Here is a 23,690-nt window from a genome sequence, read left to right as displayed (position 1 = left end):
CCCTGGCCAGGCAGTAGAGTTTGTGAAGCTCACGCTGTAAAGTCAGCGCTGGCACTACTGACTCTTGCCTCTGACCCGAAGGTCTTCTCTCTAAGCCTCGGTGCCTCAGAAAATGTGTTTAAGGGAAGTTAATTCTTTCGGTGTTCATAGCCTTTGAGAAAGGGAGCGAAGGAAACCTTTCTTATTTCATTTTGTGCTTTTTATCCTAATTTCCAGACTTGTTACGATTTTATTATTTTTGTTGAAAAATCAGATATAGTACTTTTATTTTCTTTGTACTATTTCATGTGCCACCTTTGTGTGTATGTGTGAGTGTGTGCACGTGCACGTGTGTTGCTATGGGTGTTTGCATGCGGTGCTATAGCCAATGCCAGGAGTATGAGCATGGAGACTGCAGGTCAGTGCCAAGTCTTTTCCTCCATCACTTTTCACATTATTTAATTCTTAAAGACTTAAAAAAGTGTATTTATTTATGTGTTTGCATGAGTATGCGTGTGCGTGTATGCAGTTGTGCTCTGGCTCCCGTGTGACTGTCAAGATAATTGGCAGGAGTTGGTTCTCTTCTTCCATCACACCTGGATCCCAGCGATGGAACTCAGGTCATCAGGCTTGGTGGCAGGCACCTTCCCTCTGGGCCATTTTACCAGCCCTTCAGTTTCTTAAATGTTACCTTGCCAGTCTGGAGAGTAACATCCATGCTTTCCCCTCATGCTCAGCAGATGCCATAAGGTGGAGGTTAAGGGAACATTAGCAAAAATGCTTTCTGAAGACTCAAGTGTCTTAGCAGAAAGGCATTTCTGGTACTAGGTTTAGAACTTTTTCCTTTAACTCTTCAGATGACCTTCGGCTAATACCACTGCCGCATCTACCTCTTGGGTTGTTTATAGGTTTACGATGTGCAGTGCGAGTCATTTTGGCTCCATTTCCAGACAAAAGCAACTGAGGAAATCCCCAAGGGTACCGTGTTCTCCAGAAGCCCAAGCTGCATGCACCTCGGTACCTTCTGCTGCAAGGCCCTGGTAGCAGCCCCCACACCTGCAGCTCGGGTCTCCAGAGAGCACCAAGACAGAGCTGAGCTGCCCTGTGCAGAGCCTTCCTCTGCTTGCTTGGTGTGCTAAGCCTTCCTTGGTGACTTTGACACTGGGGGCGGCAGAGGGCAGGACTGTAATTTTTGTCTGAAGACCAGGAAGGTAACAGTGGCTTCCCAATGTCACAAAGGGGCAGGAAATCTATTAAAGACTCGTTTTATGCCAATTTCTGAAGTTTCTCCACTCCTGCCCCCCTAGAACATATTTGTTGCCGTTGGAAGGGGGCTGTATGTGTATAACCCACAACTGAAGCGTGTGATTGCCTGCCAGAGAACTGCGCATGACTCCACCATCCTCCACATCGACAGACTTCCCAACAGGTACATATTCCCATCTCTGCGGAGACGAGACAGTCACGGCTCCGAGGCCCACTAGCGTGATGTCCGCAGCGGCCACATTACCTAGCTCCACGGCTTGACCTTTGTTTTCTTTTGGAAATAGAGAATGTTCCATGACTGACTGTAACTGAAGAGTCTGCAGCATTACGTGACAGACAGAAATTTACAAGAGCAAGGCTAAATGAATTAGACTGTTGTTTCTTAAAAGAAAATTTTAAATTGTTAATAAGGTTAAAAAACCTGGATCACTTATAATGTACTATTTTTATATATTCTATAAACTAATTTTTTAATGGTGTTGTATGTTTATGGCTAAAATCAGATGTAGCCCTTGCTGTCTGAGGCTATAAATGAGGGTTGATTTGGCAGTTAAGATTCCACTGATGAAGCCACAGAGTAGGATTTTCCATGCAGCATCCTTCCGATGAGAGGAAGCGTGGGAAGAGATGTAAAAAGAGGCGGGAAGGAGGAGACTGCTTAGGATAGTGTAGTTTGTGTCATTTTTCTGAATAGTCTTTAAAAAAAAATGGAGATGATATTTGACGTCACTTGAGCCAACATCACAGGGTGTAATGTGTGCTTTGCCAAATTGTGATGGTCCGTCTTATCCGAAGCTGACTGCAGTCAGTTGAGGGCTCCAGCGATTTCAGCAGCTAGCACTTGGCCTTCCAAGTACTCTTTCCGGCTTTTTCTATCTGGCATTTTGTTCTGACAGGCAGTTAATCTCATGCTCAGAAGATGGCAGTGTACGCATTTGGGAGGTCCGAGAGAAACAGCAGCTGGCAGCTGAACCTGTCCCAACAGGTGCGTGCCCTCCCCCACAGAGCATGCTGTTCCCGCTCCCTCCCTACCTCCTTGCTTTCTCCTCCCCTTCTTCCTTCCTTTTTCATTTCACCCAACAGGGAAATGAGAGGTGACAATGAGGAGCCACAGTAGAATGCAAGCATCAGACACTGGCAACATGCCTCTGGTGCTTGGAATTAGGAGTTGGCTTCTGAATTTCGCTTCAATGTAAAACTATCTCTTTATTTCAATTGAAGTCGATTGCAATTTTATTATTTTGAGTGAAAACTGAATTTTACGAAATTCAAATGACCAGGTAGCTTACTGAAGTAATTACACACCTATAACATTGTCTATATTTCTGACAGACACAAAATTTGTACAATTGATAAAAAGCATTATTAAAACTGAATGTGATCTACAGAAAAAAAAAAAAAACAAATTGCCTTTCCTTGTTAATGTCATAATCTCCCGAGCTCTTTTAGGGGTTTGGTTTGAAAAATGAGTCTGGATATTTGAATGAATTTAACTATTAATTCTTAATATGTCAAATACTGGTGTTCTTAATTTCTTGTCTTTTTCAGTTTACTTGAAGTTCAGGGATTCTCCCTCTTTCTCTCTTTCTCTCTCACACACACAGAGACAAAGACAGACAGATAGACAGACAGAGAGAGAGAGAGGAGAGAGAAATCTCCCTGTTTTGTTGATATGTCTTCTCCCTGATTTTCAAGGATTGCATAAAACCTTCAAGGCTGCTCACTTCTCTTACATTCCAATGTCTGTCTGGTTTTTTGGTGGATGAGTAGGGGCTGTAGAAAAGATGTGGAGCTAGACAAGGTAAGAAATATACAACATAATATATCCACAGGTCTTTGCTAGTGCCTACTGCTATCAGCTTAGCTCTTGATACATGCAAGTGTGAGACACGATTGTATTGAAATTTTCTGCCTTTCAGTAAGGAAAAAGCACAGGAGCTTTTGAAATGACTGAAATGATTGTATTTTTGTAGGGTTTTTTAATATGTGGGGCTTTGGAAGAGTGAACAAACAAGCCAGCCAGCCTGTTAAAAAGCAGCAAGAAAACGGCACTACGTGTTCCCTGGAGCTCATCGGAGACTTGATCGGCCACTCATCCTCCGTGGAGGTACCACTTTTAGTAGGCGTGCAGTCCAGGCAGCTCCTGCTTTTGCAGCATGGTTCTTTTTCGATGCAGTTGCTCTAATTAAGACTCACACGTTCTCAGCTGTAGGCTTTGGCAAGATAAGAATCAGAATAAGATAGTGATAGTACAAGTGGTTAGGGTCGTCCTTCCTAGAGATAGGACTTGAGGAAGTAAACAATGTGTTGGTTTAAGAAGGAGCTTAGTCTCCATTGTATAGGAGGTGAAGCTAGCTGATCAATCTTGGGCAATGTTGGTGACTTTGACTATGTATGTATCACCAGAGGACATGCAGAACGTTGTGGCTGTGTGTGTAGGGTAAAAGCCTGAACAGAATCTAATTCCAGGGATCATAACCAAATTTAGGATTGGAGCACTGTTTCCAGCTGCCATTGATTAACCCTAGTGATAGACCCTGTTACTGCGTCACTTTGCATTATGAGGTTCAGGAACTATGTGGAGGAGTCTCCCTTGTGGGAATGCAGACACACTAATAATTGACAGTAAGTACCATTGTCTGCAATGCGGGAGGGAATTGATGGCAATGAAGGGTGATGGGAACTGGTACTGCGTAAGAATAGCAGTGAGGGGGCCCTAAGGGATGCATTCCCTGAATTGTTCTTCTGTTGCTTGGCCAGTGAGGAACAAATTACTTTTAATTTGGGTAGGCATCTATACTTACTTAGAAGCAGCCGCCACAGCGACCACTGACCATTTCCTGAAGTTTAAAAAGAGGTTTAAAATGCAACCTTTGTCCTCATGGATCTGATACTTCAGTAGAGAAGAAGGAAAAAGACCCAGTGAGCTGCTAATCAAGACTACTTCTGCTGATCCTGGTAAAAAGCAGCTAGGGAGTTAAAAGAAACACTTCTTGGTGTATTCTGTAGAATTTTCTAGAGACAGAGGATTTGAGATGAGCCTCAGTGTAGCATGAGGGGCCTGCTCGTTGGGGTGTCTATCCCACCTAGTACCCCACAGCCGGCAAGCCCCAAAGAAAATCACACAGATTATAAATCATAAGTTATAAAACTGATTGGCCCATTAGCTCAGTCTTCCTATTAGCTCTTGTAGCTTATATTAACCCAGTATTCTTATCTATGCTAGCCACACAGCTCAGTACCTTTCTCAGCCGGGCAGGTCACATGTTGCCTCTTCGGTGGTCTGGGCTGGACTGGGGAATGTGCTTCCTCCTTCCTATAATTCTCCTGTTCTCATTGCCCTGCCTCTACTTTCTGTCTGGTTGACCCGCCTATACTTTCTGCCTGGCCAATCAGTGTTTTATTAAAATTCATGATTGACAAAATACAGATAATTTTCCTGCACCACCTCAGAGGCTAGGTTGGACTGAAAGGTACACAGTCAAGGCCCTGTGCCACCTCTCTTGTTGGGTGCTATACCTTGCTCATCTTCGTTGTCCTTTAAGAAGTAGCTCAGGGCTTTGTTTTGGCTTGGGTGGCTGTGGTGCAGGTTACAGATGGTGAGCATCAATGTGGTAGACCACAGGCATAGGCAGTGTGTTGGCTGTGACAGATTGGTAGAATGGAATAATTGGGTTTCCACCAACACCAATCAAAGAAAAAGCCTAAAGAAGTAAGGCCAAGGAGTTTGGGCTTTATTTTTAAAATACTGGGGACTCATTGAACATACTAAGAATGTTTTATGGGTATTTGCCTGCAGTACCCAAGAAGGCAAGAAGAGGGCATTGGGATCCCCAGGGCCTGAATTACAGCTGGTTGTGAGGTATCATGTAGGTTCTGGGAATCGAACCCAGGCCTTCTGGAAGAACAGTCAGTGCACTTAACAGCTGAGCCATCTCTTCAGCTCCCTCCCCTGCCCTCCCCCCACTTAAATGTTTTGAGGGTAGAGGAGACCTTAGAAATGGTGCGTTTGTCATTAGGTAAGTGAGAGGGTTAGGAACGTCCTTGAAAGTGTTCGCGCTTTCACCTCCTTGCTGCCCCCAGAGGCTTTCCATACTCTACACGCATGGCAAGTACCTGTCACCAAGCTACCCCCTCATCCTGCATTTTTAAAAAGCTCTTCTGACTTCATTGGCAAGTTCAGACCCTGTTGCTAGCAGGTGCCACCTCCTGAATATCCTCAGGGCTTTTGTGCTCTCACCCTCTGCCCATGCCCTGAGGACCCTGGCTCCTGAGTAAGTTTGCTCCTATATTTCTCCCTTCTGCTCTGTAGTCATCAGTAAGTCCCGACCTTTGACCTTACTCTCTTGTCCCTGACTTTTGTTCGGCTCATCCCTTCTTACACTGGGTCCTAAAGGGCCTCATCCTAGTTTTCTCTCTAGCCCCACTCCTCTCCATCCACAGCGTCCTCCTATGTCGGATCTGCACCGACCTCCATACTCTTCCTTCTCTAGCACATCCTTTCCCTAGTTACTGCTGCATCTCCACTCTTCTGAGTTTCTGTGGCATGCATGCTACAGGGCAGAACTGATTAGAATCTCTCGTTGGTACCCCAGTTGTTACAGCTGGCCCTGGCTTTCAAACACTGGTACCCCCAGTTGTTACAGCTGGCCCCGGCTTTCAAGCATTGGTACCCCAGTTGTTATAGCTGGCCCCGGCTTTCAAGCATTGGTACCCCAGTTGTTATAGCTGGCCCCAGCTTTCAAGCATTGGTACCCCAGTTGTTACAGCTGGCCCTGGCTTTTAAGCTGAAGTCTCTCAGTAAATGCTGTGTGTTGATGCATTCCCTCTACTTTACAGAAATTGCTGAAGTCAGTGTTTATCTCAGGCAATTTAGTTGGTAGCCATACTAGTAAATAATGCAAGTATGAGGAGACCCACACCTGACAGAATCAAACTAAAGCCCATATGTGAATAATTAATTGTGGTAAACCCAGAAGATACCTTGAGAAATCGCTGTTACTGTAGTTCTGTAATTGATCAACAAAATCCACTAAAATATTAGATACTGGCTGTACTGACAGGTTTTGAAAAGGAAAAGTTTCCCGAGGCTAGGTGGCATATGCCTGTAATCCTAGCACTCAGGAGGCTAATAGAGCAGGAGGTTGTAGGCTTCAAGCTAGCCCAGACTGCAAAAGTGAGCCCTGGCAAAGGTTAGAGGCTCAATAGTAGGACAGCCACAGGAGACCCTGGCTTGGCTCACCAACACTGAAAACAAGAGAGTCACTCATTAGAGATTTTGCATTCAAATCCAGAGAGACCTCCTCGTCTGTTAGCACACACAGTGATCTAGCTTTAGCCTCTTCTTGATGGTCTTGAACTAGTGTTTCAATTTATTTTGCAGATGTTTCTATACTTTGAAGACCATGGACTAGTGACATGCTCTGCAGATCATCTCATCATCTTGTGGAAAAATGGAGAGCGAGAATCTGGACTCCGAAGTATAAAGTTATTTCAGAAGCTAGAAGAGGATGGTGACTGCACCCCACTGTCTAGTTGAAGGATCGCACAGATACATGAGCCTTGACCATCGAATGAAGAGCGGAACTCTGAAAGCCGCAACACACTGATCACTTAGATTTGTAATGTTCTTTTTGCCTATGAAGTTCTGTCTGTCTGTCAGGAGCAAGTGTGTCCACCTAAGGACATAGCCCAGGTTTCTGCTGGACCTTGCTGCGGTGGCATAGCGGGTGCTGTGTTTTGTTTCGTAAAGTGATGGGGGAAAAGGGGACTGTAAAGCTGTCACATTCTTTAGTTTTATCTATTTAGGGTTCCTTCAAAGACTGTTTGGGAGTTGTCAGGATAGATCTATCCGTTCTGCTAATTCTCCTACTCTCTAGTAGCTATCAGTGTTCACTAGAACTAAACTTGAGTATTAGTCAAAAAAGAATTATTTTCTTTAAGTACAACACTTCTTTTTGGTACTAATTTAAGTCACTGAAAAAAAGATCCCATTGTCCCTACTAAAACCCCGCTGTGCTCAGTCCACAGGGTACATTTCTCTCTCAGTGTGAACCGGCCTGCACAGTTGCTGGCCAGAATAGTTCTCGGGTATTTCTCTGGTGAGTCCAGGGTTAGGAAAGACACAGCGCTTTTCTGAGGTCAGGAGCTGCAGCTAAATTGCCCTAGCCATCTGCTTTCCTTTCCGTTAATATGAAATGTTCGAGGACAGACCCACCGTTTGGGTCTTTGAAGATCCACTAAGACTGGACCATCTCTGTTGCCCTACCAGCCTATGGCACTATTCTCACTTTTGGAACTGAAACATAAAATGTCTTTTACACTGCAGCAGGGATTACTCTTGTTGATTAAGGAATCTTATTAAAGACAGGCAGGATGTGGGATGTTAGGCACCTGATCCTTCTCCAGGAGAACACCCACGCACTTGTGTGTGCACATGTGTGTACTATGCTCCCTGGATGGATGCTATAAATTCTTGTTTCCCCTGGTTTCAGCTTTCACCGCTGCCTACGAAGATTGGTAGCATTCGGATGGTAGGTAGATCAGTGGCAAATGTTAGGAATGAGGAAACCAAGGCCTGTGGAGGCTAGCTTGTTCTCCAGCACCCGTTGTTATCACTGAACACCCATAAAAACAGACAGGTTGGTGTAGGAGGTCCTTCTGTATTTGTGTTGCTTTCATTGGTTAATCAATAAAGAAACTGCTTGGCCTGATAGGGCAGAACTTAGATAGGCAGAGAAGAAAAAACTGTATTCTGGGAGAAAGAAAGCAGCAGATAAAGCCAAGACGCCATGAAGCTCCTGCCTGAGACTGACGCTGGTTAGAATCTTTCCTGATAAGCCACGACCTCGTGGTGTTACACAGATTGGTAGAAATGGGTTAGATCAGGATGTGAGAGTTGGCCAAAAGAGGCTAGATATAATGGGCCAGGCAGTAATTTAATTAATACAATTTCTGTGTGGTTATTTCGGGGGTTAAGCAGGCCGGGCGGCAGGACGCAGCCCGCACCTCCTACATTAACAGGTGAGGAGAGGGAGGGAGGCTGAGAGGACTTCATGGTGACCGTGCCAGGAAAATCAGCTTTTACAGTCCTTCCTTCTGTTGTAGTTCACAATGAAAATAGCTTTGTTGGAAAGAATAATATTAAAATGTAAGCTACCTTAATAAGGACAGAGCAGCATGCGAATGAGAAAAAAGAGGATATCATTTAGCCAGCACACCATTGTTATTTGAGGAGTCAACACAGCTTTCTTGCCATTCTTCCTGAGGATGAACTGTGAGCAGCACCGTCAGCCAGGGAGACGAGCTGTCTGCTCTGTGCATCAGCTATGGTCACTTGGGCTAATTTATTTTAGACTTAAAGCTTTGAATTTTGCTCTGTAGATGGACTTCCCCCTTTTACTAGCGAGTTTTTCCTTTGCAAATTTTGTAGTAGGCCATTCGCTAGTAAGGATGTCTTCTTAAATGATAAAAGACAAGGAATTCACAGGGTTTTTGTTGCTTTTCTGCTTTGTTTTTTATGCCTGTTTCCTAACCTGATTTGGATTCATGTTTTGTGGTGGAAATTTACTCAAATGGAGTGGCTGAAGTCATCCTTACGTTTTTTTCTTTTTAAATTTTGTCTCCTATGTGTGTGTTCTTTTGTTTTTGTTTTTTGTTTTGTTTTGTTTTTTTGATACAGGGTTTCACTGTATAGCCCTGGCTGTCCTGGAACTAGCTCTTGTAGACCAGGCTGGCCTCGAACTCACAGAGATCCGCCTGCCTCTGCCTCCCAAGTGCTGGGATTAAAGGCGTGCGCCACCACTCCCAGCCATGCTTGAGTTTTAAGAGCAGACAGGATTGGAGTCAAGCATTGCTGTTGTTCCATTCCATTTGACCAGTTTCCCACTGCTGAGAAACTGTCAAATAAGAGTGTTCTCCAGCCTACTGGAGACCTGGTGTGAGTGTCCCGAGGTCAGGGAGACGAGCATATAAGTGACCATGGTAAGGTCAGCACCTTTGCTCTTTGGTAGCTCCATGTAGACCATTCCTAGGACTTGAACTTGAGATTTAGAGGAAGAAAATTAGAGCTAATGTGCGTGTTTCCTCTACTTCAGTCACCTAGCTGTCTGTACCAGATCAGTGTGTACAGTGTGTCTTGTTGCTTGTCCTTAAAATACTTCGAGCTGGGTCTCTAGGCACATCTGTGCAGCACAGGCTTGTCTGTTGCTCACAGGCTGGATGGATGCCAAGTGTACTGACGCCATCTTTCTTTGCTTTCTCAGCCACCCTGACTGAGGAGTGGCTGAAATGGTTACCATTCTGGTTCATGTCAGAGTATTTTATGACCAACTTCCCTCTTTGGCAGAGTAATTAATAATAGTATTAACCTGACTTTCCTTACCTTTATGTTTTCCTAAGTTAATGTATGTCCTCACCACACACGGCGTCACAGTAAACAGGAGTGAGAGGCACTGACAGCAGTTTACCTGTGTCACATAGATACGTATCTGAGATGCAGGGACATTACCTGAAAGTCCATGATTCTAGTAAATTGGAAGAATGTGCCTCTTAGCAACTCGGAAGATGGCTGTAATTTACACTGGTAGTGAGCAGATCACACTGAAACTCTAGCACCTGGATATCTCAGGGCTTAACATCCACATGTTACTAGCATTTGAGGTTAGCATGAAGTTGATACGGCATATCACTGAGCAAGCTGTAATGTTGTATGTAGGAGATGTCAGGTGCCTGGCCAATGTTCCCTGCCGAGTGGAACTGAAAACGGGTTCCTCAGAAAGATTGTCCTTGCTCCAGCCAGCTTCCGAAGCCCAAGGAGATCCTGCGCTCTGACCCCAGTGTTCTGGAAACAGACTGACGACTCGTGAATAAAAGACACTAGGACCCCAAATTTGAAATTATGAAAAGTTTAGGCCAAAGAGAGAAAATAAAAACAGCTGTTGGGAATGAAAAATGACTATAAGAATTTGTTACAAGAACTTGACAAAAACATTTCCTCACATGTACACAATGCGGCAATACAATACAAAGCCAGCTCTGTCCCCGCCGGTGAATCAAGGCCTCCTGCCGTCTAGCAAAAATAATTTAGATGCATTTCTGTGCATGGAACTGTCATATATGTTTACACTTTGGTACAAAACATAGAAAAAAACATTGGCACATTACATAGTGATAAGTTATCTTTTTCTCCTCCATGTACCGGGTTTTTACATAGCCTGCAGTCCAATTTTCATTTGGGAAAAATGTAGCTACTGATTCAATCAGTTCGGTTTCTATGTGTCTTAAAAATGCATCATGGGGTACAGATAAAATAAAACTAAGGTATTTCGTTTACTTAGTTTCTGATATTCGTAATACACAGAGAAGGGATTGCTGATAAAAGAGAAAGGAAAGATCTCAAGTCTGACTTTATGGCGAGCACAGAAGGTTGTGAAAAGAGTCGTATAAAAATATGCGCTTGTGCTTTCAGCCTTACCATACAATTAATAGCTCAAACTAGTGTTTACTGCCTCTCCGTGCGCCTGTCTTCCGATATATTTACATTTCTCGCAATCCCTTTTTACATCAATAAAGCAAATGGCATGATCTCAAATATAAATTAAGAATATCTGAACCTTGAAACTTTCCCATTTCCTCCCGAAATTCAGATGTACAGGTAATGCCCAGAAAATTCTAGGGGCGAAGATCCAGGGCGTTTAGATTATTTTTAATAAAAATCTTTGAACAACAAATATATATATATATATATATATAAATTTTTCTTCTCTTAAATTTTGTTTTTTTGTTTTTTAAAGCTTGCTCATGAGCATTCATATTTAATGGCTTTTATAGATACTCTTGACGTGTGTCTGTGAGCCTGAAGCCGGGACACTCAGGCAAGCTTTTATAGATACTCTTTACGTGTGTCCGTGAGCCTGAAGCCGGGACACTCAGGCAAGCTTTATAGATACTCTTGACATGTTTTCTGTGAACCTGAAGCCGGGGACACTCAGGCAAGCTCCCGCTCCTTCCCCATCAGTTGGCCTCCTATAAGGTGAGTCCCTTCCAGGAATGAGGGCTCCGCAAGTGGCTGACACCCATCGGAGGGACACTCACCAGGCCAAGGCTGTGTTCTCACATGGGCGTCATGCTACCTGCCATGTAGTCATGGGAGCCGTGATGCTAACTAGCAATAATCTCGTCCTCATTCTGCACATCTTAAAGTAGCTTCTTTTCTTACATATATCTGCTCAGAGAAGCTTTTTAGGAACCCTTCATACTCCTGCCGTCGAGGAAAGTAGTGCAGCTAAATCTCAGCAGTGAGTGTTCCGGTGGACACTGGCCAAGTGGCATGGTCTCCATCAGGATGGACTCACAGACGCCAGGGTCTCTGCTTCTATGTCCTGTGTGTAACTACAGAGTCAGCTCCATGGTTTTGTAAGGTCACGCACAGCGTGGCAGAGGAGACTGCCAAGCAGTTCGTTTTGTCACTAAGTGATTTAAAAGAACGTATTTTTACTGATGGAATATAACTTTCTGAAAAATGAAATTTGGGGGCGTGCATGACTCAGATCAGATATTAAACACTAGCTCCTTAATCTACACCTGTTCTCATCGTACAGGGAGGCCTCTTGTTCACACGACTCTGCGGTTCACAGTGTCCGTCGTAGATCAAGAGGCCCCTTCTCCGGCCTGGCTTTAGCTGTCAGACGGAAGTCTCAGACTTTTGCACTTGAGGTCATCCAGTGTCTTCCAGTGTTTGTAGTTATCTGCCAAGTGCTGCATCAGGGCTGGCAGGTGTGCAAAGGCTGCAGGGACATGAACAGAATCCAAAGAAACCCATTACACTAAGTTGGATCTCGGGAGTATTTACTAGGCTTGGCCTTGGGGAGCAGAAGTAGAGAAGATAGTATCCTGCTTGCCATGCAATCTTGAGGACCTGAGCCCAGTCCACAGACCAGATGAAAAAAAGCTGGCCATGGTAGCGTGCACTTGTAATCCCATCTTTGGGGAGGTAGCAAAGGCGGATCCCTGGGGCTCACTAGCCAGTCAGCCAGCCTGCCTAATCCAGTTGGGAGGCTTCAGGCCAATAAGAAGCCCTGTATAAAGACAAAAGCGGCTGGCTCCTGAGGTACAACACCTGAGGATGAACTCTGACGTCTGTTTGCATGTGTACCCCACAGAAAGAACAGGAGGACAGAGATCCCCAAGGCCTTGGGCTGCAAGTCAACATATGTATGAGAACACTAGTTTTCTTTGATTTATTTGTGCTGGGCAGTGGTGGCGCACTCCTTTAATCCCAGCATTTTGGGAGGTAGAGGCAGGTGGATCTCTGTGAGTTCAAGGCCAGCCTGGTCTACAAGAGCTAGTTCCAGGACAGGCTAGGACTGTTACACAGAGAAACGCTGTCTCAAAAAAACAAAACAAAACAAAATATCATTTGTTTTGTAGTGCTAGGGGTTGAACCCAGGGCCTTGTACAGTAGGCGAGCACTCCTCCATTCTGAGCTGTGAGCGGCATCCCAATTAGCTGCTGAAATAAACAGGCTTTTTATGTAACTCTCTTGAACCTGAAATTCACAGAGAATGAAATACATTTTACTTAATGGGATTTCTTCCAGTGTGAGAATGAAACCGTTGTGCACTTTGGGAAGCTGTCTTCTGAAACGTGAAAAAGTGAAGACTTCCTCATTCAGGTAACACTCGCTCACTGTGTCTGTGCACTCAGGATTGTGTCAGATGCTGGGATGCGTCTACTCTAGCTGCTCGCAAAGGGCTCGGAATACACACACACACACACACAGATGTGTGTATTTATGTTAAAAACATCATTCTCACAGTTTTGTTTATAACAAAATGAAATATATATTTATATTTTGTTTATCTTTAGGCCCAACCTATGCCCCTAAAGGTGATCTACATTAAGTGTAGCAAAAATGTTCTCTGTGGGTGATAAAACACATCTAACTTACCATCCCAAGCATCGAACATGTCTGTTATGAAGTAGTCGATGAAGGAGATCTGGGACTTGGGGATGCTGCAGGTATTGCGGTCGAACACTGGCATCACTACAGGTAGCCCCTGCCTCTTCTCCTCATCCGTCTGTGACGAGAGAAAAAAACAGCACTGCACAGGGCTGTGGGGCACATGGGAAGCCTTCATAGTCATGGCGTGGTTCCCAGAAGAACCCCAAGGTGCAGAGCTTAGCAATTTCCTGAGATGACCCACATGACCGTGTTCGGGTCTCCTTGCTCTCAGATTCCTCTCTGTCCCTCCACTTTCCCCTCTCTCTTGAACTCAAGACCTAAGGAATGTTAGGAGAGTGTTCCCCAGAGAGCTGTGTCACACTGGCCCTCATGGCACATTGTGCTCCCAGAAGCACTGATCTAGTGGAATTTAGCCCCCTTTTCTGTAATCTGTTTTTTATTTCTGAAAAGTCAGATCTGAACTCCTACTCAGCCTGCACTAACTGACATTTGCAGCAAAGGTCAAACTGTTGCTGGCCCATGAAATGGAGGCGGTGGACGACACAAGGCAGAGACAGTAGTCACTGATGTCCTGGCTGCATGCTTGCAGGTTTGGGTTTGTAACTGGCTTCACTTAAAAATGATACATGCAGCTATGAGAACGATCTGCTTTTAGCATCTTAACCATTCAGGATGTGTCTTTTGACTGTTCTGCCTGACAAGATGGCAAGCACAGGAAGCCTTTGTGCGCAGCCACAGCCTGGGTGTCTCTAAGACTAGGACTTTCAGGAGCTGAATGTGCCATTTTTGCCCCAGGAGCGTCAGCACACAGCTGTCAAGGTGCCTGGGAATCTGAGTGTGCTGCGTGCTGCGGTGTGTGCTCCTGTCTGGATGCTTGAGCTGAATGGTGAGATCCACATCTCCTGATAATGCCTGGAGCTCACCCCAGGCCTTCTTTGCAATCTGATTTCCAGGTCATACTGGTGCTATCTCTATGTTCTTACTAGAGAAAAGGACACCTAAGTTGGAAGCTTTGGTCAGAGAATTTAAGAGTGGAACATCCTCCCGGTGTCAGTAACTAGGCGTAAGGCTTCAAATTCTTTCCACGTGGGTCCCAGGAAACCTGTTCATGACTTCCGGCTCAGCTCACTCAGTTCATCAAGGAGTCTTAAAATATCCACTGGTATTCTTGGAGTAATTGGTCCATACCCCATCCTCTCTACTCCCTCATACCCCTCTCCGACATGGGTAAACTCAGAAGTGCCTGTTCTATTTTTCTGCAGTTCAGAGGCTCCTTCTCAACCAGCCCTGCCTTACAATGTCAGCTATTCTTGATCTCGCCTAAGTAATGCATTCCAGCCAGAGAGCACACCACCCCTATGTGGCTCCTATAGCTGCTTCCAGTTTGTCTTCCGACACACATACACCAGTCTTTAGAGTTTTCCTTTGAAGTAGGACTCTACTTCAAAAGCCATCTGGCAGTTTACTGTCTTCTGGAGTTTTTTAATCCTGTTTTTAATTTTTAAATCCTTCAAAAAAATATAACTCTAATCTCACTGTGTAAAGCCTCTTTCTCCTTTAGGAAAAAATGTGAATCCCTGAGGAATCTAGCACAGATACATCCTTGGGAGTAGTTTTTAGTATGTGTATGTATGCATACATGTATACATGTGATTATTGTGTGTGGCATATGTGTACCTGTGTGTTTTGATGTACACGCACAAAGGGATATCAGGGGCCCTGCTCTATCAATTACTTTTTCCGCCTTATTCATTTGAGACAAAATCTCTCTGGCTCTAGAGCTGGGCTGGTGTCTAGCAAACCCCAGTGGTCCTGTCTCTTCCCTCTGACCTGCTGGGGTAAAAGATGCTTACATGGCCATGCCCTGCTTCTTTGCATGGGTGCTAGGATTTGAACTTAAGTCCTCATGTTTGTGTAGCAAGTGCTCTTCCCCACGGAGCCATCTCCCTGACCTCTGCCCCTTAGAACCAATGTTCTACCTATGTCTATATCTATGAACTTATAAAAGCTCAGGGTCTAACAATTACAGAATTTCCTTACATTAGAGGGCTTCGGTCAGTGACTAGTACATTGAGCTGTCTCTTGAGAGAATTCCAAGTCTACTCTCGCCAGAGCTGAGGTATGTCCTTTCCAGAGAAGAGGCGTTCACTAGCTGTGGAACCCACAGGGTTCTGTGGCCCCGGGGCCTGTTCCTGGAAGGAAAGGGCACCTCTCACACAGCAGCACACCTGTGCAAAATACTCCTCGGAGATCCTCCCAGCCCACTCGATGCACAGGTCCAAGGGGCGGCACGGGTTGGCCACGTCAGCACACTTGATCATCATGCGCTTGATCAGGATCTGGTTCTCGGGGAAGTTCTTCCCAGTCGGGTTGCACTCACAGTCGCTGCCCTCGCTCTGGAAAACACGATCAGATCAGGGCTGCTGAAGCTGCAGAGGCTAACTAACTCACCAGGCATGTAGCTGTGGTTGCAACTTAGCAAAGGGAACTGCAGGATTCCTACACCCCTATATAACATGCGAGCGTAGTCTTTAGAAGCCATCAGTGTAGTACAGAATTTAAAAGGTGAAACAATCCCTGTCACCACCCATTTGCTCACTCACAACCTTCTCAGACACGACAGCTCCAAGACACTGTGTGTTCTGAGCAGTTTAGGAGAGTACCCTAAAAAGGGTCTCCTCTGACTCCTCAGAAATGTGTTGAAAACACAACTTTCAGTTACTTCAATGCATCAAAAGTAGGAAAACTGTGACTTTGCGATTACTTTTTTGTTTTTGCTTGTTCCTCCTCACTGCCTTCCCACCCCGCTCCTTAAGGCATGTATACATTTGTGTGTTTTCCTGGCGGATTCTCCCTGAGAGATAATTAGTGTGAGGTGTGAAACATAGACACTGGGCCGAAATGCGATGTGGATGTGTATTCAGCGGCCTCTGAAAACATGATTATACACCAGGCAGTGTGTACCTGGTGGGGCAGTGCCAGCAGCCCTGGGGCATGCAGGCAGGTGGTGGAGATGTACGCATTCGCACGCTAGTTGCACAGAGCCTGGAAAAATATTTGCTTCCAAAGGCGCCATCGGTTTGTACGAAACAGTTAATTAGCTCTCCGGAGCTCTGCCAAGCTGAAAGACAGCATGACGTGTAGTGGGATTCTGTTTCGAGGCTGGCCCTACTGGATCCCTGATGGGGACACTGTGCTGGGAGCTGCTCTCCCACAGCACCTTGAGACGGCTCATTTCCCACAGACGATGTGCAGGGAGGAGATCTCCAGTGGAGCTGGAGGGATGGAGAGAGGACCTTCCTGAGTCTAAACTCTGTCATCCGGTAGAGTGGTCTGCTCTACACATCGCAATGCTTGTTCCCCTCCATCCTTGGTTGGAAGGAAAGTCCTGGCATTGTGTGGTGGAGCCCGTGAGAGATGGGGCTTGACACAGGTGAGGTGGACACTGGTCCTCTCCCTAGGTGATGGGTTCTACAGACAGTGTCCTCATTAACCACCAAGTAATCTTTAAAATGTTTATTCTGCCTTTTCCAGGGTCTTTTTCACAAGACTAGAAACTGCTTTAGCAGAGCTATTGACAACTTTTATGGCTTCTGAGGATAGTTGACTTTATCTTAGCAAGGAATGAACATTACATCTGTGTTTCTAAAGCCCACATTTGTCAGACCCATAAAGCAGGTTCATAGTAAATTTCTCTCTTCTTACAATTTTTATTTAAGAAAAAAAATTATATACTATATTTTGATTATCTTTCCCTTCTCTAGATCCTCCCCACCTCCCTGCAGATTTTTCTTGTCAGTTTCTCTCTCTTGATTTTCATTTTTTATTTTTTTTGAAAGAGGGCAGGGGAAGCAGGAAGAGGAAACACTTCTGTACTGGTTGGCTTATCTGTCAATTTGACATAGCCTGGGTTCTTCCAAGAAGAAAATCTCAACTGAAGGATTGCCCAGTTCCTATTTGCTGATAGCTCATCTCTGGGGGACTGTCTTGATGGGTAATGGTTGTGGGAAGACCAGCCTACTGTGGGTGGCACCATCCCCCAGCAAGTGGGTCTGACCTGTAAGACAATTGGCTAAGCATGAATTGCTGAATGAGTCAGTAAGCTTCCTTTTGTGTTGTCTACCACACTTCCTCAGCTGGGGTGAGTTCCCTGGTCAGAATTAACACTGCATGAACGAGCAAGCATCTTTGCCTGCAGGTTCCTATCTTAAAGTCCCTCAGTGAGAGACTGTCCTAGAAGCCAAATAAACCTTTTCTTCCCTAACACATTTTTTGTCAGGATATTTTATCAGAGCGACAGAAAAGAGCTAAAAATTTACTGTTTCTCTGTGGTCCTCAGATACCCGTAAGATTATAGTTCTGTAAATCAGTCTCTAACTTTGCAATCCTGAGAGGTCCAAGGACAGAGAGAACGGGGGTCTCCCATCACACCACCATTCATGCTCATCTCAGCTCATCTGTGGGATCCTCCTGTTACACACTCTGGGCCCAACTCCTTCCGTCCCTTTGTGTCAGGGCCGGCCTTTCAAGGAGCATGCAACTGCAGTAGACAGCTGTCAATCTGTCTCATCCCCAAGGAAAACAAGTGGCTGGGCTTGCCGTCTGCTTCTAACCCCAGGCTGATACTCACCTCACATTCAAGGAGAAAATGCTTGGCTGCTGGAGCAGGCGCCCGTGGAAACACACTGCTGTGTCTTATTCCGTAGGAATGCTTACCTCAGCTGCCAGTGGCTTGTTGATGCTGTTCACAAATTTGTTCACATGTTCAAAGTGTTTCGTCATCTCCGTAGCCAAAACCATGTCGATAATAGCCTGGCGTAGCGTTCGGTAATGGTTCCTAAATAAAAAGACAAAAGTTCCTTGTTCATGTCATTCCCTAAGTCAGAACTGCCATGCAGCTGGGCCTCCCTACAACCTGGGACATAGCTGGGGCAGAGTCAAGTGGCTACTGATCCCGGGCCTGTCTGTTCAGCCTGATAAGCTCAAATTGTTGTTGATGCTATTCTATGTTCTCCAGTAACTGCTGACTCTTCTTCACTTAAATGTTAAGAAAAAGTACATGTCATGTGGTGGACAATTGTTCCAAAGGTGCTTCCAGCCCCTTCCTTTGAAAACACAGAGACAAGGAAGTGGAAGGACGGGACAGGCCAAAGTGGCATCCTGATGAGGTGTCTGACTGCATTCCGTGCAGACCGATCCCTACTGCAGGGAACTGCCCCTCTTTCTTCTGATGGTATCGAGGAAGCTTCCTTTTATGTAATTCTCGAACTTGCAATTGATAGATGTTGCAGTGGTTGGAGCAACGGCACAAGATTATCAGAGAATTCTTATCATGTACTAACCTGAAGAGGCGGATCGAGGAACCAAGCAAAGCAGCTCCTGAAAAGGAATCTTTTTACAGGTCCTTGATAGTGACCGAATTTAAGTCCAAATTAGAATAACCATTCTCTATAATTTTTTAGTTTTTTTTCTAGAGCCTAAACAGATAAGGTCATGTAGACAATATCATGAGACCGACGTGACCACCCAGCCTTTGCCCAGGACTATGCCCAGCAGCTGATGTGTGCAGGACGTAGGCACAGCATCGCTGGCAGGCCAGAGTTCCACCCCATTACACTTGAGTTGCGCTCTACAGAGGAGACCACACAGTAAGAGGGAAATTTGCCCAGCTGGGCCCCAGCATCTTCACTAGGACCTTGTCATGAGGAAAGAGTCTTAATGGCCCAAACTCAGCTGGAAAATGCAGGACGATACATTGTCTTTGAGCCACAGAGAAGATGGGGTGCCCTCGTGGGGGGTGAAAATACGTAGCAGACTTGTCAATACCCTGTCCACATTCAGGCAGTTCTTTGCAGTACAAAGCAAACAAAAAAACAGTTATTTTCATGGACTTACGGAAGACAAAAAAATCATATTTTAAAACATGAAAGGCAGCCTGAAAAGTATAATTAAGTTAGACGGGCAAAGCCATTTTCTGATCCTATGCAGTGGATAAGTATTACTTCCTTTTCCATCTTCGAGGAAGCTGAGTATTCAGAGAAAACGTAGCTTCACCTTTAGCTTCCCAAACCTAAGCACAGACGTCCAACAACAACACACCTGTCAATATTCTTGAAAATGTTGCACTTGGTGTCCTTGACGGTGAGCTGGAAGGCCAGGGCTGTGTGGTGACTCTCCAGGACTGCGGTGTCGTTGTAGAGCACGGCGAGCTCGCTGCCTGCGTTGCACAGGAAGGAGTTGGTTCTTCCAGGGTGGTCCACGTCGTGAACCGTCGCAGCAATGAGAGCAGCCACCTCATCCAGCTGGTCGAGGCTTCCCTGGGATATGGGGAGGAACACTGAGCATAGCCCGTGGGGACTGACAGGGCACTACCACCACCCCTCCTCAAATTATTCTGCAAAATAGAAACTGAAAGAACGTTCCCCACTTCCTTTTATAAAGCGCCTATTACTCTGGATACCTAAACCACGCAAAGGCTCAACAAAAGAGAACATGATAGACCAATATCTTTTCTGAACATAGATGCAAGAAAAAAACTCAATAAAATAATTGCAAACCACATCCAAGAACTCACCAAAAAGATTATCAACCACAATCAAGTTAGCTTCATCCCAGAGATGCAGGGATAGCTCAACATATGTAAGTGCATAAGCATAATTCACTACATAAATAGACTAAAGGACAGAAACCACATGAGCATCTCATTAGATTCAGAAAAGGCCTTTGGCAGACTCCAACACCTTTTCATAATAAAAGTCCTAGAGAGATTCAGGATATGAGGGACATATCTCAGTAAATAAAGGTGATTGACGACAAGTCCACAGCTAACTTCGTTATAAATGGATAGAAACTCAAAGCATTTCCACAAAAATCAGGAGCAAGACATGAATGTCCGCTTTCTATCTGTTCAATATAGTGCTTGAAGTCTTAGCTAGAGCAGAAGACAGCTGCAGGAGATCAGGGGAATCAAAAGGCAGATGCTAGAGTATCTTTATTTGCAGCTGATATGGTTGTAATACATAAAGACCCTAAGAACTGCCAAGCAACTTCCACAGATGATAAAAATGGTCACAGTAGCTGGATACAAAACATATAAAAATCAGTAGCCTTCCTGCATACAAATGACAAGCTCGCTGAGAAAGAAGCATAGGAAACAATACCTTTACAAAAAAGGAAAAAACGAAATGTTGTGAGACAACACTAACCAAGCACGTAAAAGACTTGTTTAATGAAAACTCTAAGACATTGAAGAAGGAAACTGAAGACACCAAAGGATGAGAAGATCTTCCACGTTCACGGATTGGTAGGATTAATGTGAAAATGGACGACCCACCAAAAGCAATTTACATAACTGATCTTTATCAAAATCTCAACACAATTCTTCATAGAATTGAAAATATCTTAAATTTCATGTCGAAACACAGAAAATCCAGGATTGTAAAACAATCCTGAACAATAAAAAAAAAACTGCTGGCAATTTTACCATTCCTGACTGGAAGCCGTATTATATAGAGCTACAGTGATAAAAACAGCGTGATATTATCATAAAATCAAACATGTTTATCAGTGGAATCAAATAGAAGACTCAGACATAAATCTACACACCCATGGACACCCCATTTGTGACAGAGTAGCCAAAACCACACACTTGAGAAAAGATACTGTCTAACATATGGTGCTGGTCAAACTGGGTGGTTGCATCTAGAAGAATGCAAACGGATCTGCAGCCTCACTCCACATAGAACTCAACTCCAAAGGGACTGAGGACCTCAAGCCCTGATACCCTGAGTCTGATAGAAGAGACAATAGGTTAGGCTTGCACTCACTGGCCCAGAAAAAGAATTTCTGAATAGGACCCTGATCGTACAGGCATTAAGATCAATAATAAATAGGACTCATGAAGCTGAACACTTCCATATAGCAAAGAGTGTCATCATTTGAAGAGGCAGTATACAGAATGGGAAAAACTCTAATAATTATCATTTGACAGAGGGCTAGTATCTAGAATATAGAAAGAACTAAATAAACCTGAACATAAGAAAACCAACCCAATTTTTAAAATGTAGCATGGAACTTAGTCAGGATTTCTATTATTGTGATAAAGCACTGATCAAAAAAAAAAAAACTTGGGGGAGGAAACTAATGCAGAGGTCTTCAAGACTTGCTCAACCTGCTTTTTTATATAAAAACTACCAGAGAGGCACTGTCCCTGTGCTATGGGCCTACCTGCCTCCATCAATCAATCAAGAAATGCACTGCCCACTTTATACAGGCAATCTGATGGAGGCGTGTTCTCAATTAAGATTCTCTCTTCCCAAATACGTCTAGGTTTGTGTCTGAAGAAGGACGCTAAAAAGAAATCCCACACTAGCTCAAAATTGAGTATAATAAAGGGTTATTTATTTAGGGGTGGACCCACAGATCACAATCCTCTGCACAAATGGGGAACAGGAACCGAATCACGCTGCCAGCTGGTGCTTTACATAGGCATTTATATTATAAGAGGCCATGCCCATGTGGGCGGGTAACTTAAAGGCTGCTGGCTGTAGGAATTCCTATAGCATGTGTCAAGTTGACAAAAAACCAAGCAGGACAGAGCTAAACAAAATTAAAAACAGGAATCATGAATGGCTCAGAAACAACTTACACTCTCAATATCCTTAGCTGTTAGGGAAATGCAAATTCAAACGACTTTGACATTACATCTTATCACAGTATCAGAATGGCCAGGATCAAAACAGATGACAGTTATGCTGGTGAGCATGTGGGGAAAGGGGAACACTTATTTATTGCTGGTAGAAGTGCAAACTTGGAAATCAGTGTGGAGGTTCCGCAAAAAGCTGAAAATAGAGCTATCAAAAGATCCAGCCATATCACTCTTGGGCATATACCCCAAGGATTCTTCTAACTACAAAGATGTGTGCTCATCCAATGTTCATCATTGTGCTATTCATAATAGCCAGAAATTAGAAACGGCCTAAGTGCCCACCAGCTGGCCAATGAATTATAAAAATGTGGTACATTTACATAATAGAATATTATTCAGCTGTTAAGAAAAGTGAAATTTGCAGGCAAACAGATGAAACTAGAAACGATCATCACAAACAAGGACATGCATAACCCAGAAAGACAAGCAGTGCATATTTCTTCTCATATGTGGAAGCTAGCTTTTATGCTCATAGATATGCATGTTTCATTTAGGAGTTAGGAGAAAAGTATTCATTCATCTCTCCCAACTAGGACTGCTATGAACTACAATAATGATCCTTCTGGCAAGATATGCCCACGTGCAATAGCGGCACGTGATGGGGACGCAACCAAACACTTTTTTATTGGACTTGAGCCCAGTCCATAAGATGGAATGCAGGCCTGACACTGCCAACAAAACACGAACCTGAGACCAGTTAGGTCACAGGCCCTGAAGGCAAGCCGATTTTTCTGCTAAAGGACTGCAGTAACAAAATGACTCCTAATGACATATTGCTATGCCCACTGATCACACTCAACCTCCGTGAGAGAAGCCGCTTCTTGCAGTAGATAGGAATTAACAGAGACTCATAACTGGACAATGTACAGAGAATGGGAGCCTTTGGAGCACTCAGCCATAAATAAAATGTCTGTATCACACGCCTCCCCTCAAGGCTCCAGGCTCTGTGCTGAAGAGGAGACAGAAAGGACTTCAGAGTCAGAGGTGGTGGATAACGTAAGGACACAATGTTTCCCAGACACGGGTAGATGCTCGTGTGTACTCAGAGACTGTGACAGCTTGCACAAGCCCCGCACAGACCCAGCATGGAGGTGGGGAAGTGGACACAATTGACAGCTGCTGGGAAAGGAAAACTCGGCTTTCTACAATGGATTGGCAATGAGTAGATCAGCCATATACTAGGTCAGGTCCCATGCTCAGAAGCGGGTGGCCAACACAAATTGGACTCCATGATTTTGGTGTTGTTTTAAGAAAGAACATAAAGTTGAGTGGATAGGGAGGTGGGGGAGGATCTTGGAGGAGTTGGAGGAGGGGAAACGATAATCAAAGTATATTGTTTGAAATTTTCAGAGAATAAGTTTTTAAAAAGCTAAATTTAACTTTGGCATTGGGAGATGGAACTGAGTGGTAAAACATGCGCTTAGCGTGCAGGAAGCATCAATTCCCGGAACTCGCAGATTATATTTGAGTTGTATCACCCCTAAGAAACTGGAGGGACTAATGATTCAGAAAAGAGGTAAGAATATAATTTTCCTGATTCCTGTCATCAGGGGCAGGTCTAACGGAAGATCCCCCAGAAGTGACTCCCACTGTAAGCGCATCTTGGTGGACTGGCCAGTGTACTTGGGCTGAATTTAGCCAAGCCTGAACTTGAAGAGTGAACTTGGGATGAACTTGAACAGCCCAAGTCTCCCAGGTTCATGCTGAGCTGCACTTTCTGAACTCCAGGCAGGAGCTGCTGGAGCCAGAAGACACCTTCTGAATTTTAAGTAG

The 23,690-nt window shown here is 44.6% G+C and overlaps 2 protein-coding genes across 7 annotated transcripts in view; one reads left to right on the top strand and one right to left on the bottom strand.

Moving 5' to 3' along the window:
- Wdr41 (WD repeat domain 41) overlaps nt 1–10,952 on the top strand; it is a 43,567-nt gene extending 32,615 nt beyond the window's left edge. Inside the window, exons 10-13 of the mRNA XM_057789957.1 lie at nt 1,287–1,408; nt 2,142–2,230; nt 3,219–3,352; nt 6,629–10,952. Coding sequence (XP_057645940.1) covers nt 1,287–1,408; nt 2,142–2,230; nt 3,219–3,352; nt 6,629–6,784 — 501 coding nt within the window. The 3' untranslated portion in view covers nt 6,785–10,952. The remainder of the gene's footprint in view (nt 1–1,286; nt 1,409–2,141; nt 2,231–3,218; nt 3,353–6,628) is intronic.
- The window catches only part of Pde8b (phosphodiesterase 8B), a 216,048-nt gene continuing 203,281 nt past the window's right edge, over nt 10,924–23,690 (bottom strand). For all 6 annotated transcript variants that reach the window (XM_057789955.1, XM_057789956.1, XM_057789950.1 and 3 more), the window contains 5 exons: nt 19,310–19,527; nt 17,927–18,047; nt 15,439–15,606; nt 13,196–13,325; nt 10,924–12,032 (listed from right to left, as the gene is read on the bottom strand). In XM_057789955.1, the coding sequence (XP_057645938.1) occupies nt 11,923–12,032; nt 13,196–13,325; nt 15,439–15,606; nt 17,927–18,047; nt 19,310–19,527 (747 nt within the window). In that variant the 3' untranslated portion in view covers nt 10,924–11,922. The remainder of the gene's footprint in view (nt 12,033–13,195; nt 13,326–15,438; nt 15,607–17,926; nt 18,048–19,309; nt 19,528–23,690) is intronic.

This window comes from Chionomys nivalis, chromosome 15 (assembly GCF_950005125.1).
Source record: "Chionomys nivalis chromosome 15, mChiNiv1.1, whole genome shotgun sequence".
Lineage (NCBI taxonomy): Eukaryota > Metazoa > Chordata > Mammalia > Rodentia > Cricetidae > Chionomys > Chionomys nivalis.
This window is presented reverse-complemented; position numbering and strand designations above follow the sequence as displayed.